Source organism: Notolabrus celidotus, chromosome 14 (genome assembly GCF_009762535.1).
Source record: "Notolabrus celidotus isolate fNotCel1 chromosome 14, fNotCel1.pri, whole genome shotgun sequence".
NCBI classification, from domain to species: Eukaryota; Metazoa; Chordata; class Actinopteri; order Labriformes; family Labridae; genus Notolabrus; species Notolabrus celidotus.
The window spans coordinates 26,652,989-26,673,186 of record NC_048285.1 but is presented as its reverse complement, the minus strand read 5'-3'; the positions used below and the strand labels follow the sequence as shown (position 1 = coordinate 26,673,186).

Genomic DNA, 20,198 nt, shown 5'->3' with positions numbered 1-20,198 from the left:
TAGTGATGGCCCTTGCTGAAAATTGTAATTTTAACAAATGCTGAAAGAATAGGATAAATAAGGTATGTGCTTGTATAGCAGCACCACCAGCTAGGCAAGAAAAATGACATGCAACAGGCTGTATTGTTCCCTAAATTGAGAGGGTTCAACTTTTCATACAGCTAACACTTCAGGACATCTTCGGTTAAACTTTGAAGGCTCAGCTCCATATATTCAAATGTCTTTAAAAAGTGAACATTCTGTGACACTGGCTTGTCCCTTTTACAACTTTAAGATTTTAGCACTGATAGGAATAGGACAAAGGATGCTCAAAGAATTGTATAGTATGCTTCTCCAGTATCATTATCCAGTACTAGTCTTTAACTCTGAGGATATTTGAACCTGTGTTTATGAACATTTCTCAGCAGCTTCCTGAGGTCTGCCTTTTTTTCCAAGTGAGAGGTTCAAGTGAAAACTAAACCTTGTCCACATTCCTCTCCTCTCTGTGCTAACCGGTGTTTTAGCTCCTTCACCATCATTCAAACACTAATTCTCTGAGGCATGCAAACCTGCAAAGTGGCCCTTGATGTCTTCAGAAGGTTTGGTTTTTAGTCTCCCCTCCCTTTTGTTCTGGAGTTGCAGTCTGTCTTTGTGTGGTGCTCAGAGGCAGCGCAGCATCGATTAGTTCTGTCCTTCTCAGGCATGTCTGAGCACATTTGGCATTTGTGTTTTTTTTCCTCACATCAGAAAATTATTTTGTAGAGGCAAAGTCTGCAGAGCTGCAGGGAATGAGTGAGAGGAATCAGAGAGCCGTTTTGATTTATAAGTAGGAAACAATTGTATTTATTATGATATCAATACATTTTTCTATATACACACAGTAATAAAAATGCAGTCTTAGTAGCACAATGAGTTGTTCACAAGTATGACTTCTTTCACTGTTCAGCCATACTGCAAGACTTTCCCCTTGATTGCATGAGCAAATTTGGACTCTCTTTGTGAAAACATGACTACTTATGTTTTTGCAAACAAATTAATTTACATGTGAATAAATAAAAAAAAAATCATTTAGTTGTAATCCATTATCAGTGAACGATCTGTCTGAACACACACAACCTTTAACACACAGCTGATGTGGAAAGTCTCTACAATACAGAGTGTACACACAGTGTATAAAATGAAATGTAACATTGAGCGTTCTTTGATGACAACACTGAAGAGTAAAATATGAGACGTTTGTTTCACAGTAAACAAAAACATGGAATAGCAAATTCAAGTAAAACAGGATTATGTTAAGTTAAACAAATAAAAAAATCCCCCTAATGACTGTTACATCAGGGTTATTCAACTATTCAATGTAACAAGAGAACAACCAAAATATATTCTAGTTTTAAAAGATAGCTTTTAAACTGTAAAACAAGAGATAATAGTATACAGAACCAAGAACAGTATTCAATAACATGTCAGTGTTTATATTTATGTGGAAAAAAATGTACAAGTACAGTTAACTATGCAAGACATGACTGTCCTTAGCAAATTTATTCTATTTATTTAGGGACCAAAAATATACAGCCCTTAACTATGATAATATCTCTGAGTCACACGGACAAACGAATATTAATGTTCTCACAATACCCAAATTTGGAAACAGCAGGCAGGACTATAGGATGCTGCCCAAATGTGCAAACCATGCCAATCAAAGCAACTGATTAGACTCCATGATTGTACCATTAGTTCATCTCTCAAAGCTTACACTAGACTTTAATGTAACAGCATTTTATTTGGGATAAAGCTCCCTCACTCTGGATTCCTGTATTGCTCCACTGATGATCCTACCTGTACAAAAAGCATTCAGCAAAGTAAGGTAAGGAAGGCTATAATCTTCTACTAGCTCTGCAATATACGTCAATGCCCATGCATTGTTTGTGAAGACTGATGACTGATCTTTTAGGAGCCGTCTGACGCCCTCTCTGCCTGCCCATTATGTGCCACAGTCGGGGGAAGAACCTGATCGCTCCCTTCGTACCCAAATGTCGTCTTTCTCCGCTTGCTTTAGATCCTCGGCATCATCATGAGCTGTTTCACTGACTGTTGGGGATTTGATGCTTTCGCTCTCCTCTGTTTCCTCACTCTCCAAGGATAAAGCCATGACAGGTGCCTCCAGGTCTTCCTCGGCGAGCGGCGCTCTGGAAGTCTTGCAGAGCTCATCATCTTCATCGCTGAGGATGTCTGTCTCCTTTACCTCTTCCTGGTCCTCGTATCCTTCTAGATCAAATTGTTCCTCTACCCAGCGGTCTGTATCACCTGCCAACTCAGACTGCTGCTGCGGCGGCTGATCGGGGCCACCTCCCTGCTTTGTTTGATTTGAATCGGTTTCTGGTGGGGAAGCAAGATCCTGTTCGGGCTCACCATCAAAAACAATGTCTGTGTCTATGGTGAAACGGTTACGCACCAGCTTCCTTCTGCCAAGAGTCCTGGTCGGGGCAGATGCTGCAAGAGAAAAGAAGCATGAAAATAATGAGTGAAAAAGATGATCTCAGGACATTGCTTTAAGTTTTGGTATCATTCCACAAGTATTGGTCAGATTTTGAGGACTAGATGAATCAAATACTGTAACCAATATTTGTGCAGGCATCTTCCTAAACATGGATTACATTTGTGAATGTGCTTAAAACCATAGATTGACACTTTCATCGTCACATCAAAGCACCCATGTCTCTTTCTGTGTCAAGAAACAGCAACAAATCCAGAATTGGGTCACTCAGAGCTGTAGGGCGGATGTAGACAGATTGGCATTTACCTGCTCTATTTATGGCAGGACGGGCTCCCTTCAGGGCACACAGACGCTTCCCTCCAAAGGGCACATACTGCTGGTTAAGGGGTAAGCTCTCTGTTTTAAGGAGCTGCCGGCGGTGCTTTTCTCTCAGGATGGAATGGACTGTCTTCAAAAAGTCTTTTTTACTCTCTGGAGAGCTGAGGGAGATAAAAAGGGCATGTTATCAGTTTGGCACTCTGTAGATATCAACGGACTGGACTTTATCAGTGCAAGCTTCAATCTGCAGTCAAATTCAAACTCCCATCAGGCACAGATCCTCACCTACAGCACAGCTGAAACGTCCTCTCAGGCCTCCCCTCTGACTCTGACTTTGTGTGGACTATCTCACACACAGCAGAGCCTTCGCCGTCTAGTAAGAAGAAATCAACATTCACATTATCATTTGTCCAGAACAATTTTTTAAGTTTTTATTCAGTAGACAAAAAAATACTATTTAAATACAGTGCTTTATATTATTGAGTACATCATTTACCTGCATTTGTCAGGGACCTGACTTGTAGGGCCTCAGTTGGGATCATGTGACGGTATCTGAAGGGGTCTTTTTCCTCAGAGGACACAGAGACTCGATGGGAGCCACCCTACAATCATTCAGAGAGAAGATATTTGGTAAATATTCTAACAACTATATGCTTTGAATAAGATGCAAGTGGTTATTGTATTTTACAGGTGACACACTTGGCTGATTCTGAAAGTGGCCTATTGACTAAATGAACAATGATTTAGCTAGAAGTTTTAATTTGAATAGATTTAAAAAAGGTGCATGGCTTTCTTTTTCAGCATGAAACGTACCATTTTCTTTTTCTGCTTTGCTCCATCCTTGCACACAAAGACCACGGCCATTTTGAACACTGGAAGAGAAACAAAACACACATCAGTAATCTGTCAGTGCTTTTAAAGAATAATGATTTCAAATTATGGAGAAAGTGCAAAGTGAGGTTAAAATGAGTGGAAGATAGACATGAGAAGAGTTCTTTCACATACCAAATGCAGCCAGCTGGGGCTCTTTCTTCCATTTCCCTAAGGAGGTAGGGGGGTTGATCCAGCTTACAGTGGTGTGGAGAAGCAGGTCACCCATGGACAAATCAGCAACCTGGCAAAACCAGCAAAAACATCAGCCGTCTGCACTGAATGTATTCTTTGGTGATAGAAGAGCGGAGACATTTTTGTCCAAACATACCTCTTTCTTTTCCCCACTCTGCTCGGTGATGAGCTGATCGAACACCGCTCCAAACTCCTCATGGATTTTCTGCATCTCGTTGATGTGGCTGGCAACTTTGTTCATGGCTTTCATGGCGACTGCAGATGAGAACAACAACACAGATTGCATTAAACTGGAGAGACAATATGCATTCAACCAGATTATCTCCTCTTGGAATGATTACACCTTCATGGTGAGCTTAGTGACCCCAGTCTTACCGTCCAGGTGGTAGTGCTCTTCACTGTCCGGGTCTGTGAGTGAGTGGAGTTCCCTCAGCAGGAGGGGATACTTCAGCACCCTCTGGATGGGTTTGATCAGGTACGACTCCAGTGTTGAGGAGTGCTGCTGCTTGGGGTTGCGCTCATCCAGGAAGGCTTTGAAATCAGCATCAGTTTTGGCTGAAATTACAAATAAAAATACACTTAATAAAGCAACATTACAAGGCGTCTTATCCACTGTATTTGTGCTTTCAAGGACTGATGTGTTTACATGCAGATCAAGAAAAACAAATGAAACTATTACTATTAATAATTCCTATGCCAATGTAATTTCTTTCCAAAGATGTTGTTGCTGTAAAGTCTTAGACACTGTTTATTTCTAAACACATCACACGCTGTCTGTAAATCTGCCAGCCAAGTCAAAAAGGAAGAAACTACTTTGTGCTTTTTGTAGACAAGTCAGGCAGCCACGAGTGGGCAGGAAAATCTGTTTACAGCTTCAAAACAGCTCCATGCTAACAGAGAATGCCAACAACTTGTTGATCCTTTGAATGTAAATGCAGCAAACAAAGCGGTCCACTCAAGTGGTTAAGAGAGTGGGTGTTTTGCAGAGACAACGGACTGTTCAACACCGCTCATTATATGTCGTACTATGTTGCAAGGCCCTTTTACCCTGAGAGTCACCAGCTTGAAAGTATGCAGAGGTCAAATGGACAACTGTCTGGCTGACAGCTCCAAAGAGCAGATTTATGGAGCCTTGCTGGATATGGCAGATGGGTGATGGATAAATACATCCTCTCCTTTTGAGGCAAAGAGGAATGTCAACCCAAGAGCATATTTACTCACCCTTTACGAGGACCTTAGGGACTTTGGTGTGGCTGGCGCAGAAAGCACTGTAGATTTTGAAACGGTCTGCATAGTAAAGGAAAGAGCCTCCCAGGGAGAACAGGACTTTCTGTGAAAGAGGGGAAAAGGGGTTACACAACCGGTAGTTACAATAGAGTTAATGCTTTATCTTGAATTCTTGTCTTTTTGAATGACATTATAAAAAGAGGGAATACCTTAAACTGATCCACTCGCTCCAGTTTCTCCAGATCTGGAACCAGTCTGGTCCCGTCTTCTAGGGTCTTGAGAAATTCAACCTGGAACTCCACCATTTCAGGCAAGTTTCCAAACAGAACATCCAGCTGGAGGATGAGCACATCGAAGAAAGTCAGAATTATTTCTCCTTCATTTACAGAATTCTGTGATATTTTGCATCCAAGACTAATCCCTTGCTCCAGTTAGAGCCTGGAAATGTTTCAATGTTATATATCCAACTGCATTTAATTATCACAAGTGCATGTAAAACATCTCTTTACTTAGCCAACCTCCCTCTCTCCCTCATCATTATCTGCCCCTCTTATCCCTGTACACAGCTACACTTCACATGATTATGTAAGCCACTTTTCTTAGTGCTCTTCAGCAGTGTTGGCATTTAAAAGCCAGCTAGCCCTCATAGGCTCCTGGGGAACATTTGACATACCTCATCCTGAGTGAGGAAGGTCTCTTTCTGCAGGGGTGTTAAATATCTCCCGATGAGGCAGTTGAGATCCTGTAAGGGAGAAGGGAATTTTGTTTGATTTAGAAGTTGCCGTAGTATTTGTGTTGAATACAAAGAGAAAAAAACATGCAGCTTTAGAAAACCATAAATATCTAAACAGAACAGTGACTCAGGTTTGCATGGACAGTATGATAGTTTCCTCTGGGTCAAAGACAGAGGAGCAAGTGGATGCATTTCTGCATAAACTAAGTTAGCTATATAGAAAATGCATAAAGGAATATGGTAACAGTGAGCTGGGCTGAGCTGTAGGGAGCCTATGGGATTAATTAGGAGCTTTGCAAAATACAGGGAGATAAACAATCCAAAGTCTTTCAACAATGAAGACAGACCTAATAAATCATTGAGCTGTAATTCACTAGAAAGTCTAAGTCAAAGAGAGGAGCCTATAAGACGTCTGAGAGACGGTTCTTTAGGAAGAGAAATGCCTTTTATAGAGGAAATAAAAAATGAAGACTGGTTTAATTTTGAAGCAAGCAGCGAATGTGAGTACAAGTTACAAAAATAACTCTAGATGCATGAATTCTTACTTTGCCTGTTCAAAGAAGTAATCTTTAAGAATCTCAAACAAGTACCAAAAGAAAACTTCAACAGAGCTAATGAGCATAAAACTTGATATCATCACTCTTTGTAGTATTTGGTAATTTTACCAGCAGTCACAAACAACTGAATTTCTTCCCCTTTCCACATATTTTTTCTATCACTTTAGCAATTGAGCTGGAGATCCCTCTACTGCTTGTTGTACACACAGACACACAAATCAAATCCAAATGTCCGTTTGACTCTGTAATGAGGACAAATAGCCCAAGACCACCATAATCAAACACTGCCATTTAAAGATTTTACAATAAACCATCCATCAGGCACAGTGTTATTACTGTAATATGAATGTTTACAGTATGTGGCAGGTATAATGAGGTATAACATTTTAGACAGCCTTGAGATTATCCCATTATATACCCTCTCTAACCCAGTTATTCCACTGAGCCACATTTATACAGGGCAGAAAAGATTAGGCAATATACAAGCAAGGGCACAGCTGTGTCCCCCTCCATGTCTCCTGGGACTGAGATATAAATATGGATTGGTCACGTCGAATAGGTAATGTGTAGGGCTAACAAAACCTAAGGCGAGCAGAAACACAGATCGATGGACGGGAGGAACACGCACACATTTCACAAAAAGGACCATCTGGTCTCTACAAGTAAGATGGGTGATACTGACTTTGACATAGGTGCGTTCGGTCTCCACCAGTTCACAAATGACTTTGCGGAGCTTGTCAGCATCTGAGAGCTGTCGCTGAGTTGCAGGAGGTGGAAAGGGCGAGTCCGGGCTGGGCGAAGAGGACACACACTCGGAGGGATTCATGTCATGGAGACTGCGGCAGAAAGCAGCGACTTGCTCTGTGCTCTGCAAAGTGAGAGGGAAAGGAAAGGAGTGTGAAAAAAAACAAAAAACATGCAATTCCAAGTTGAAGGTAAAAGAAGTGAAATCCAAATGTTGATCCACGTGCATGGACACAGCACCTTCAATACAAGATTACAGATGTTACTTTCCCACCTACTGATATGCACAGAGTCATGACTGTGCAGAGAGTGAGCCTAGAAAGAGGCAGAGAGGCAGCTCTAAAAAAAAATCATTTGCACTAATTTGGTCTATTTTCAGTGTGTCATAACAATGACTCTCCACCTCCCTCTCTCTCTCTCTCTCTCACTCACATCCCCCTCTTTCCTGATGTTTTCCTCCTACTGAAGGATCAGTGGTGTAATGATTCATCTCTTTCACAAAATCAAAATATACACACAAGAGTGTTGGTCCACATACAGTATGGGTTACCGTGGAGACCAGACTTGATGTGCATTAGACCATCATTTTGGACAAAAATAGACCCCACTCAGCAACAGCCTGCATGGCTGTACTGATACAGTTACTTTGAATGCAACAACAAAAGACATTTTACATCAATACAAGCACAAAGAACTGTGTCTGCACCTACTACACCTGAATTTCATGTTATGATGAGAGGATTTGATCATACACTTAAAAAGAACTCAGTATTAGACATTTCATTTCAAAGTAAGTGATACATAAAGTTTTATCTGGTAAAGTTTTAAAGAGCAAATATTTATGGCTACATTACAGAAAGCACTAGCTGCCTGTGATGGTACAGAGTGCACCACACAGAGCTGAGAGGTCTCTGGATGGTGATATGAGGATTTTATAGGCTAGACAAAAGCAATTTATTCTGTTGCACCTACAGGCTCCTCGGAGAATAATAACAACAGAGCCTTCACTGAGCTACGCAAGATGGACCATTATTACTCTCAAATAGAAAATAATCTTAATTAAAATCTGAGAAACAAGTATCATCATTCAAAGCGTCAGAGGGCAGAACAAGTGTATGATTTTATATTAGAAAGTACATACAAAGGCTGTTAATGATTTAAGAGTGAAATTCAGCAAAGAGCAGAAGATCAACACTAACATCTGACCTATGTTGATTTCAGTCTTCAACAACATGATGTAGGAAGAAATTCAAAAGTCTTAAACATACAGAACGAAGGAAGAACTTCCTGTTATCCCATGTCAGTCACGCATCTTCTCATGCAGCTTTGCAAGACGCAGCGGTTATCAGCATTGTTATCTAATCAGACAGACACATCCATATGTGAGGCACGACAGCAATTTGTCTCCCTAGACAATGCTCCATAAATAATCAGACAGCTCCCAGATCAACAAATGAATTGAGAGGTGCTATTATGGATGACAATGTAATTTTGAAAATGCAATTTAAAACCTATACTGGCTCAATTTTGGCTTAATTTATAGTGAAAGAGCGGGCCTGATGGGCATTCTCACAACTTTGACGTTGTTTGCAGTGATTAAAATCATAATCTCTTAATCTCCATCGCAACCATTTGGAGATAGGAAGGGATTTAATAAGTTCCCTGACAAAAGGTCTCACCCTCCCCAACCAAAAACCGGTAATATATTTACTGCTAATCCTGTTAATGTGCTGTGGGGAAAAAAAAACAGCATGAGGGATCCTGTGAATGGGGATCATTAAGATCGACTTAATTTGCATCCACAAAAACGTGTTGTATGTTTCCTGATTGCAGTGTGTCTGTTATTCTCTCTTCATTACTGATGTAGCAATATTCTGTGTAATGAATACATGTTGAAGTTAAAGTGTAGTATGACTGCAAACTTTCAAAAATTTAAGAGAAGCATGAATTTAAAAATGTTCAGCCCCCTAGAAGAAGAGGGTGAAATCTGAAAATGAATCAAATTCATTTCATCAGCCCGATTAGACAAGTGAGTTCAGCCAGTTTTACTGAGCGTGATAAGACACAGTCACAGCCCAGTGATACTCTTCACAACCACAATCCATGCTCATTAACAGCATAACAGCTCTGCAAGCATGGACAGTTATGACATAGCAGAGAGAACAGAACAGACAGAAAGAGGAGAAGGGGTGGAGAGGGGGTCGAAGGCTGTCCTGAACACTTTGGAGAATGTAAAACCATGATGCCAGAAGTGAGCATTTCTCCAAGTAAACAAAACATGGGGTTAAAAACTGTCTCCAATTATGAGAGCAGAGAGGATAAAGAAGACTTTGCATCTTCCTCCCCTGAAACTAAAACAAGCCTCAGATCACAGCACAGTACGCCAGGAGAGAAAACTGTACAACACTCACAGAGTCACTGCAGAAATAGTCGCTCTGCTTTGTCAAAGTCGAGTCACTCCTACATGCAGTGTTTTGTTTTGCATCCTGTGGAGCACTTCAGTCATTATGGGTTATCTCTGCAACACAGTGATGACTCACAGCTACCTGTTGTCTGTCAGTATCAGGATGTGAGACACAAACACTGAGGAAGAGGTGTTTTACCTCACTGACATACCACAACAACTCACCATCTATCACAGCAGTGCTGAGAGCCTGCCAGGTAAAAGGAAACGGGTACAAGGAAGGAATCTCACCAGATGAAGCATGTCATAGACGGAGTCTGAGGAGCGCTTGCTGTGTTTGCTCCACTTCAGGACGGACATAGCCAGGTGAAGGTTGACAGTCAGCGCCAGGTCAAGTGCCAGAGGAAAATAGACTCCGAGCTATAGACAGATTCAAGTCTACTCTGCGCCTCTCCAATACATTTCTGATCCCTTTTGTCCTCCCTCTGTTTAAAAAAGGAGAAGGTGCTGTGGTGCTTGTGATGAAGGATGAGTGAAGCTGCTCAGCCTCCTACTCTCCGCCCACCAGCGCTTACAGCCTCCCAACTCCCCTTCTTTACGCCTTCAGAGTCTGCTATAGTTCTGCTGCCGTTTCACTCTCTCCCTCCCTACCTCTCTCTTTCTCTCTCTCTCTCTCACCCCCTCTCTTTTTCTCCCTCCTCTAAAGGCTGGGTAAACTCAGGCACACAGTGTGAGTGCGAAGATCTGGCCAACTCCAGCAGCAATGTAAATGAGTCTTGATAATCCTCCAGACCGGGGCAAAGCAAAGGAGCAGGAGAGTCTCCTCCTCAAGGTTGCGATGGAGCAGGATTGACTGGGTGAGCAACATTGCAGTGGAATACAAATGCGAGGGTTCAGGATTAGGGAGATAAGGAGGCTGCAAGGAAGCATGCAACACTAGGGCAAATACGGGTTCAACTGGCATGGGAACTTTAGCTGTGATAAAATGAAGAAATGAAACTGTTCAGGTGTGCCCAAGTTTGTTCAATAAAGGTTCTGAAATCAAATGAGGTAGGAGCTTTTGTGGGAGACAATTCCCTTTTTAAGAAGCGTGAGAAATACTCCTTGTTTCACCACAGATTTAGTTGGCCTCTCTTTCTCAGAAGATACCACGTCTTGTGTAACAATAATGTCAAATGACTGAGGAAAGTATATACACCCCAGAAAAAAATCATCATTTAAACTACTCCAAAGAGTAGGGCACAGACTTTAAGATTTTAAGAGTTATAGTGGTAGTCTGTCCATAGTAGAGAGACGACTGTTTCACAAAACTAAAACTTTCTTGCAGTTGCTTCATCTTCTCGTCTTCTGAGCCCACAGCCGGCTCACTAAACTGTACAGTTTCTTCTTCTTCTTCTTTGATGAATTTTCTCACTGTAGTTGGTAAAAGCCGGTGCCAAATGTGAAGTCTGGAGAGAAGTCTTTGCTCTGAATGTCTGGCAACATTTCCTGGCAACTAACCTCTGTGACCGTCTAAATCTGCCCAGTCCAAGTACGAGGCAGATTATAATACAAACAGCTACATCATTATTGCGCTGCCTTTTTTAAATAGGGTATTATTATGAATGTCTTACATCAGATTCTTGCCCTTTGCACAAATGATATAATAGAAAAATGCATGGGATATAAATGAAACAATTTTTATTCAAAGTAAGATATGTCTCATCTTCAGACTTATGTGTCTGACTGCAGGATGTTTTGTTGCAACAAGTGTTTGAGGGAACTAGTGGACCTGTTCCAGACATAGTTACAGCATTTGAAGTTACCCAAATGTAATTTGTCACTCATCACTGAACTGGGAGGATGAGGTTGTGTACAGTTTTTCAGTATTTAAAGGTTTTCAAAGACAATTTTAGAAATGTATCTTCAGAGAGAAACACAGAGAGAGATACAGAGTGTGGGTGTCCCCTTCAATTTGATTTCCTCCAAGTGGTATGTATTTGATTTATTGTTGATTTAAACAGATTAAGATTAAAATCAGCCAGTTTCAGAAAGAGCCAGCACTTTAATCTGAAATACTACTTTTCCTCACTTTTCTCTTTACTTGAGAACTTCGTCATTGTATAACTTTACAGCAGTTGCAACCATTGTTCTGTTTAAGTGATAGATGTTTTCTTGAGAGCTTAACATGACATGGTGTCAGGACTTGTACACCTTGTCCATGAGTAATTGTACACTGGCGGTGCTGACATTTCAAATGAGAATTAATGTAAACTTATGTTGGTTAATTTTGAGTTGTGTTTTGTGCTTATATTGCAGGTTTACAACCTAATTAAGAGTCCAAATAACTTCTAACTACAGAGTGTCGGTAGGCAAGTGGGCGTTTGTTGTGTATGCGTGTGCAATAAACATACAAAGGAGACTTGAGTTGTGTCCGCCTATCTGTTCTGACTACCCTTCCAGAGGGGAGATTATTAAACTACAGTAGGTAGATTAGTAAAAATCTGTTGACTGACTCTACTTTCTTATTTTCTTGTTTTGAAAACCCTGCTGATTGTTTTACAGTGACCCTGAATGTATATTTTGTATTCAGTTAATTTAACAGCTTATGCTGATCATATTTCCCACAGTTTTTAGCAAGTACAAGACAAGCTTAATTGGGATCCATCCATCACTTGTCTCTACATTTAAGGCTTACAAAGCAATACAAGCTTATAAACTTTGATTCCCAGTCTGTAAGGAGATACTTAAGGCAGTTAAAACAGCTGTAAGTCATGAAAGGATGAGAAAAACTGCATTTTTATGGAGCAGCAGGTTGTACCTGGATAATATAGATACTGCTTGTCTTTTTTTAACAAGAAAAACGAGCCAGCAACAGATGGTGCTTCAAACCATAGAAGAACAAAGTCTTTTTAAGTGCTTTTCCAACAATATCACAGAGCTGAGGGGGATGTAGTGAAGGACAAGAACAGTAAACAAGCTCAGGAGCCAGCACATAAAAAGGTTCTCTGTAGTTTTACCTAATAGACTGCAAAGACAAATAATAAAACAAGCCCTTACCTTTCTGCACTCGTCGAACTCGCGGAAGAGCTCGGAGTCGTCATCCAGGCTGTCTCCTGAGCTCTCGAGCAACAGTCCCACACCGTCATCAAGAATCTCCTCTGAAACAGCCAAAAGAGTTCAGAATGAGCCCCACAACACTGATTTGACTTGTAATGAGGTAAGTGCATTTTACACAGGCATTATAAAATGCAGGCAAATTAGTCTTGTGTTGTCAATTAAATTAAGTTTTAAGACCTTTGCATAAAAAACATTGACCTTATCAAAGTACTTCACAAGGTTGGCCTGTAACACATTGCTGAGATCCTTCTATGTTGACTAATTAACACCCTGTAGAGTCGCTGTGTTTGCATAAATTAATCTGGTGTCACTAAGGACACCAGAAGATAACTGTTCTACTCCAAAGAAAGGGAAACTCAAAGCCTGACAACAGCCTCCACTTCCTTTCAGATCCATTTGGTATCCTTTGGTACAAAGTCATTACAGCCAGCTGGCTTGATAAACATGACCACGCTGTGAGGAATTGATGGCTTTCAAACACCGAAACTGGGATTTTGAAGTGAAACTTTTTATTAAATGTTGTTGCCTACCTTGACTCTGTGAGAAGATGTCTGTGTAGAGGTCTTCCTCTGCGTCTGAACGGCGTGGTGGCAGGTAGCAGAGTTGACGGCGGTCCACAGAAGGGAGGGTGTTGACCGTCAAAGCAAGTGAGGCTTGTGAAAACGCTGCCTTCATGTCGGAGAAGTTAAGACTATGAGAGTCTTTTCCATTCAATTGGAGTATTTCATCCCCTGCATTTAGACCTGCACAGATAGGATATAATCAGCTGTGATATTACATGCTACATGATGTACATTTAATAAATAGGATCTACTTTCTGCACTATGGGATGGCACCAAATCAGCATTTATTAAACCGATGAGATCCGGTCATTTCAAGAAACCTTTAACAAATTTAAATTACTGCTTTTGAGGAGAGCTTTCATGTTTCCTTGTCTTTCCTTTTTCACCCTCTTCTTGACCCACTTCTCTGTGCCCTGTGAGGTGTTGGCACCAGGTATCTCACTTCCTGCTGCAAAGCATCACTGCCTGTGCTCTCTCTGCTCTATGACCATCTCCAGCATCATATTTGACATCGCTCAACCTTGCGATCCAACCTCATTGCTGTGATCTGAAGCAGCTGTGGTGAGGTGTTGAATTCATTGTGGTCCCTCACAAAGGCCAGTGAGAGGCACTGTGGTTATGATTATAGTAATCAACGCCCTTGAGAACTGCTGTGTTCTCTGAAACCTTCCCTGCTGCCTATTGAAAACATGTGCTAATGCATCTTGAAAGCAAAAAGGTCTACTGACCTTGATGTGGGATAAATGTTTTGTTAAGTCTACATGTAAAGAAGGGAAAGTGGCTAACATTATCTCATCAGTTCACACACAGATTTAGTGTCTTTTTAAAAGGGAGTTCATTTCATGGAAATAAAGAGAAATGTACCTTTGGCGAAGGCTAACCCGCCTGCCTTCACATCGGTGATGTAGAGCTGCTGTACTCCATCCTCCTCTACCACTGAAATGGAGAAACCTGGAGGAGGGAAGAAGAGGCAGAGAGGCCAGAAGAAGAGGAGGAGGAGAGAGAAGGGTGACTCTCTTATAAAACACATCAGAGGGATTTATGAAGTACAGATGGGAATAGACTGAAAAAAAAAACCCACAAGCAACGCATAAGTCAAAGAAAAGCAATTACTGTTCTGCAAACAGCAGCATCACATGTTACTCAACACTTTGACACTAACTCTATTACAGCATTTTAAGTGCAAACAAACATCAAACAACAACTGTCATCTAAAAAAACATGACGAAGGATAATTTAAAAGGTTCCTACCGTAACCAATCATGCAGGATTCATCTCTGTCAAACTGGATTACTTTTGTTATTTTGGAGCAGAGCTCAATTTCTTTGTAAAGCTGTGAAGAACAAAAAGAAGTTATTATATAAACCATAAAACAGCGTCCTACTTTCATTTCTATTCTGGTGGGTGGGTTTCTGACAGAACGGAGAAAGAGCATTAATTTTCTGTTTCATTAGACAAAGCAGCTCTAACAGTCTTTGTGCCAGATGTTCTGTGATGTGTCATGATTACATGATGTTAGTTCAAAAGTAACTACAGATATTGTTTAATAACGCTCTCCATGAACAGAGTTATGTTTTGTTGCATTGTCCTCCCTGGCGTTACTCTTGAGAACACATTCGCAATCAAAAGGAAAGAAATACATAACCTATTAATAATTCACAACAAGGATGCTCTTGGGGGTTTTCTTCAGATTGTGAGTGCTCACACACTCTGACAAAACTACTGCCGCTTTTTTTCCCCCTTTATAATCTTGAAAAGTCAAACACACTGTATATCATGTAAGTAGCTACATACCAGGTCGCACACGTCTTCCTCTGGCTTGGGAATGTAGAATTGCACTTGGTTTTCAATAAGGAGTTTGAGCCGCAGGTAGTGCTTAGTAGGATCCAGCTGGTGAGCCTGTGAGATAAGAGCAACAACACAGAGGAGGATGGGTTTGATGGCATACACGTGTCAGCTGCTTATCAGTGAAGCATTTTGCAAAGATTAACAAAGCTTAATTTCTCATCTTTCTCACACTGCAAGGCAGACCTTTAATAATGCTATGAGAAGCATGGTGATGACTTTCATTTTTAAAAGTCCTCTCTGCAGGTGTTTCCTCCTGTCTTCACCTCTTTGTCATGCAGACATCCCTGGAGTGAAATGTGAACCTTAGGTCAGGTCATTTCAAGTTGGGCAGTGTTACCTTGCAAATGGTTTCCAGAACGCACAGCGCCGACTCCCCCGGCTGAATGATGGTTAGGACTGGCTGGTCATTTGGCAGACACACCCAGGAGGGGGTGAGGTGGTCAGGGGCCCACAGGTCACTTTCCGTGCTTGGACGTGGAAAGCTTTTCACAGTTCCATCCTCACTTTTCTTTGAACACAGACAAAGAAAGACTTTTAAAGAGGTCATATTTTCACTAATGTGTTCATTATCAGTATCACCAGTAACTCGTATGTGAGAGGCTGCTATCTGTACATCCATGCAGTACATTATTCTCAACTTGATTTTGTTGTTTAGTCAAAAACTACCACTAATGTTTGACCTACACCTCTCTGTCAAATATATGTCAATATAATAACTCCTCCTTACTGCATGTTCCTTGGTGGGATCAACAAATACACCTTCAAGAGGCTTCTTGGCTGGCTCACTGCCGTCAGCAAAGACCTGCAGGGACAAAACGTCATCACTAAAATGTTCTATTTAACACTTTAAAAGTTTAAATCAAACTCAAAGTCTCACAAACCTGGTTGATACTGGGATGAGCTTTTGTTTTCTTCTTTGAGGTAGTGTCAAGACCCCAGAGAGAGGAGAATCTGCTCTTGCGCTTGCTGCAGGAACGTGACATGGCCTGGGTTCGCCTTCGCACTCCGGTCTCTGTGCGAGCTGCCACCTGCAAAAACATAACAACTCAGTCAGAGCTCAACAAACCAAACGAGGCACAGACGACCATCTGTTTGACCTTGTGTCACCCTATCTTGCAAACATTTTAATTCTTCATCCAGCTTGGATACCGATAAGGGAATACAAGATCTTGCACAATGTACAGTAAGGATATTACAAATGACTAAAACAAATATACAAATAGTGCCATCAGAAGGTTTCCATGGATAAATATTTAAAAAGCATTCTTCATTTACTTATCTGTTCAAACAAATAAGGAAGAGGACACTTGAGTCTTGTTTGATAAATAGTTAACATGGAGATGTAGAACTGTCATGTCCATTTCACACAAGCACTGGGTCGGCAGATTTTTACACAACATGGCATTTCTAGGCTACTCAGATGTGTAAAAGCAGAGGTCAAAGGTCAGGAAAAAAGCTAAAGTATGCATTAAAAGCACTGTGCATGTAGGGCTAAGCATGCTCTAAATGTAACCTCTGTTCTGATCTGCCAACCTTTCTAAGCTCCCTTTGGACATTGTGCTGATGGGAGATATTCATGGAAGCAGAGATGAGAAAAGTCAAACAGTAGGAAAGATAAAAGAAGAGGAGGAGAGAGCTGTCTGATGGTTTTCTTTAGTCGGAAGTCCCACTCTGCTATCTCTTACAGCTCAAACACCCACCTGCTCCACAGCATGCGTTGGTGGTGGTGCAGAAAGAAGTGCATCAATGATCTGAAAACCCATCTCTAAAAATTGAATACATGTTTTCCTGTACTACAAGAGCTTTTAGCTGTGGAGCATATAACCTCCACGCAGGAGTGGGAGGAAAAAAACTGAGCCAAACCTCATAAAAAGCTGGCCTGTATGAGACTCCGCCTCCAAAACAGCACTCATTTTTGGAAAAAATATCATTACATCATATGAGTTCCTGAAATAGATTGCCCTGTCAGAGAAGTACACTTGGTTTATTACTTTTTACAGTGTAAATTAAGATGAGTTTACTGTATTTCCATTGTGTTTTAAATCTAAGAAACCTCTTCATAAGGACAGTGTAATGATTTGAGATTATTCCACAACTGAAAGCTTTAATCTCTGTTAATGTTACAGTTTCAGCAGCTCAGGTTTATTAGAACTAAGTCACATTTGTCTAAATGTTTTATAGAGAGCATAAAAGTCAATAAAAGTAGATTAATAATGTTCCTTAACACACATGAAGACAAAGAGGTTATATTTACCAGTGCATGGAAGGAAGAGACAGAGAATATGCCCAGGCGGCCCATTGCCAGCTTGGTAGGGCGAGATGCAAAGGCCAAGAGGCGTTTTGGGTTGGGAAGCTCCCCACCCTGCAGACTAGCCAGGTAGCATCTGAAGCGGAATAGATCCATGTGAAACTGCTCCAGGTTTTGCTCCCATAGGAAGATCTGCAGATTTAGGAGAAAACAACACTTCCAGTTAATTGTTCATAAAGCTCCTGTTTGTCCACCTTAGTCCAAGATGGTTCATCTCTCTCCTCTGAAGCTCTTCGACCTGTTTGCTAAAAGGTATTGCCAATCTGCACTCTCCTCCAGTAACGGGTTGATGTTCACTGGGGCAGTAGAGCAGGACATTGTGATTATGAACTGGGCCATCCCTCCCCTCCCAGTCACGGTTTTACTCTGGTGTTTGGAAGAGGTGGGCCAGCACCATGGTGGAGGGTATCTGTATCACTGCCAAGAAGCCCAGAGACGAGAAAGAGAGACAATACCGCACATTCACTGGCAGATAGAGGCTGGGAGCGTTTACGCTTTCCAAGGAGCAGGCCTATATCCATTCAGCTCTGCACAATGTGAAACCTGACACTGCCAAACAGAACCGCTCCAACCAGTCAGTACCTAACCAACCAAACAAAGGCCATTTGATCCAGCTTCTCTGTAAACAGTCCCGTTAAAGACAACAAGAGCTTTCTAATTACGTGAGAGAATGGTAGGCTATCCACTGGTGCCAACTCCATACCATGTTATAAAACAAAATGCAACCTGGAAGCTGAGATGTGTGGAGCATCAGCAGCCTCTATGATGATGCCTCAGATATGTGTTACTTCACACCTCTCACAAAAAAAGAAGGTGCAAAACTATCTTGCTTGGTAAGTGGCTCTGAAGTTTATCTCAGTTTTAATCGTCTACTTCAAGAAGTTTAACAGTTTTGCCTGAAAGTCACAACATCCTGAAACAGCAGCAGGAGGCTGATGGCAAGAACTTGCGTGTTGATTGAATACTTCAGAAGTGTTTTTGCTACTTTACTAAATGCAGTCAAAGCTTGTTCGTGACCTTTTATCAGTCTCACTTGGTATAAGTTGGAGATCTGCTCAGGAAAGTTTTCAGATGTCAAAAAAAAGATGCTTTTCACCCACACAAGGATGATGGAAAAAAAGCACCAATAGAGATATACCTCTTGAATTAAATGTATATTGTTGAGCTTCATATTTGTTTCAGATTTACCAAAGTACACTTTTTTTCAGTCTTAAAATGAAGGTGTGTATTTTCAGATTTCATGGCACAAGCACAGTTGGTATCAAATTTCCATACACTTCTATTCCCAAATTCAAAACTGTGGGAAATGTACCAAAGACAAGCTGAGAAAGGACAACGAAATGAAACCTACCTGATCCAGTATTGTCTTCCTCTTCTTGGTGTCAGTAACTGCAGACAGCTGCATGTCTCCCATCTTTTTCATCTTCTCGTCCATGTCTATCTTCTGCTCCAGCTTTTTGATCTCGGCCCGAAGCAGGCGGACCGTGTCCTCTCTGTGGTGTTGGCGGGCGACAGTAGTGGCACATGCCGAGTGGATGGCTGTGATCCAGTTCTCCAGCTCTGTTTGGCTGCAGGTCTGCGTGGGGGACGGACAGCAAAAGGTCAGAGGTTAAACAACAAACCAAAGGCTCTTTTTACTTGTTAAGCGATGATTCACTGCTAATTATAATAGAACATCAGACTTTAAATAGCGCATGATGGGCGAAAAACAGAGCAGAGAGGTCACGTGTGTTCGTGGGAGATTTTGCACTTATTCATACCAGATCAGAAAGTGTTCTCTTACCTGAAACAGAAAAGCATCTCCCAAGGAGTTGCTGAGACAGAACACAAAGTCCTTTTTGGGATGCTCTGGCACAGCTTGGACAATACTGCTCTCTACCCAGATAGCATGCTTGGGAACACTGTTGTTGTCTATTCCTGAACGACCATCAGTCTCATAGAAGAAAAGAGTGCAACCTGAAATACAAAGAACATCTCTTTAATACTTTACAGACGGGAGAGAATAAACATGAGAGACATGTTTTCTGCTCAAACACAAATTTGCACAAGCAATTTAATTCTGCTCTCCAGTGGCCAACATTAAGAAGTGCAGCATGGCTGACTTATCAGTGAGAAGGTATCATGATTATTAAAGCACTGATTTGATTTTAAGCCCATTCAAGCACCATATCATTTAATTATCCATTAAATTAAAGCTCAGTTTACTGAGAGTAGTTATGGTCAAATTAGGTTATGTATTTCTGCATAAGATACTGCACATCATCAAATGCACACAGTGTTTACAAGGCTATATGTATACTAGCGTTATGGAACAGTGTTTAAATGTTATGGACACATTAAGGGCATTACAGACCTTTCAGGGAAACCCAGTAGCTCTTCCACTTGCGCCGTGTGGCTGACTCCACTTTTTTGTTCTTCTTATGCACGAGGAAGTTCTTGACAGCGAGCCTGCCAGCTTTGCGCACCATTCCCTGGGCGACGCTGAGCAACGGGTCAGACTGGTAGGCGGAGCTCATAGTGCTCTGCTCATCACTCAGAGCCGACCCCGCCTCCTCCAAGCTCTCTGTCTGGCAGGAGCTCATCTCCAGTTCCTGACGAAAGTTCTCGTACACGCCCTGCACGCACTCGCCAGCCCCACCGCCACCGCTGCTGCTGCCGCTGTCGCTGCCAGCGAACATACTCCTGCCAGCTGCCGAGCAAACAGAGAAGGAGGCAGACATGGTCTTGTAGCGCCGGGACTGGTGTTCTACTTCCGCCGTCACCCCGTCGATGCCGCTGTCCTCGTACTCGCTGCCCTCCCCGGCTGTGACATCCTGTGTTGGGTCAGAAGCACAAGACAGGTGAGACGGCATGGTCTCA

At 41.7% G+C, this 20,198-nt stretch overlaps 1 protein-coding gene across 2 annotated transcripts in view; it reads right to left on the bottom strand.

Annotated features, from left to right (window-relative positions):
- Positions 1-792: 792 nt before the first annotated feature.
- LOC117825297 (T-lymphoma invasion and metastasis-inducing protein 1-like) overlaps positions 793-20,198 on the bottom strand; it is a 43,419-nt gene continuing 24,013 nt past the window's right edge. The window contains exons 4-27 of one of the 2 annotated variants that reach the window (XM_034701057.1): positions 19,693-20,152; positions 19,123-19,295; positions 18,691-18,915; positions 17,286-17,471; positions 15,913-16,059; positions 15,759-15,833; positions 15,369-15,539; positions 14,978-15,082; positions 14,435-14,516; positions 14,048-14,134; positions 13,151-13,363; positions 12,561-12,661; positions 7,056-7,241; positions 5,757-5,825; positions 5,293-5,418; positions 5,078-5,186; positions 4,232-4,411; positions 3,993-4,111; positions 3,797-3,905; positions 3,605-3,663; positions 3,288-3,393; positions 3,077-3,164; positions 2,780-2,952; positions 793-2,469 (exon numbers count right to left, since the gene is read on the bottom strand). In XM_034701057.1, the coding sequence (XP_034556948.1) occupies positions 1,961-2,469; positions 2,780-2,952; positions 3,077-3,164; positions 3,288-3,393; positions 3,605-3,663; positions 3,797-3,905; positions 3,993-4,111; positions 4,232-4,411; positions 5,078-5,186; positions 5,293-5,418; positions 5,757-5,825; positions 7,056-7,241; positions 12,561-12,661; positions 13,151-13,363; positions 14,048-14,134; positions 14,435-14,516; positions 14,978-15,082; positions 15,369-15,539; positions 15,759-15,833; positions 15,913-16,059; positions 17,286-17,471; positions 18,691-18,915; positions 19,123-19,295; positions 19,693-20,152 (3,858 nt within the window). In that variant the 3' untranslated portion in view covers positions 793-1,960. The remainder of the gene's footprint in view (positions 2,470-2,779; positions 2,953-3,076; positions 3,165-3,287; positions 3,394-3,604; positions 3,664-3,796; positions 3,906-3,992; positions 4,112-4,231; positions 4,412-5,077; positions 5,187-5,292; positions 5,419-5,756; positions 5,826-7,055; positions 7,242-12,560; positions 12,662-13,150; positions 13,364-14,047; positions 14,135-14,434; positions 14,517-14,977; positions 15,083-15,368; positions 15,540-15,758; positions 15,834-15,912; positions 16,060-17,285; positions 17,472-18,690; positions 18,916-19,122; positions 19,296-19,692; positions 20,153-20,198) is intronic. The other variant, XM_034701058.1, reaches the window with a different exon arrangement.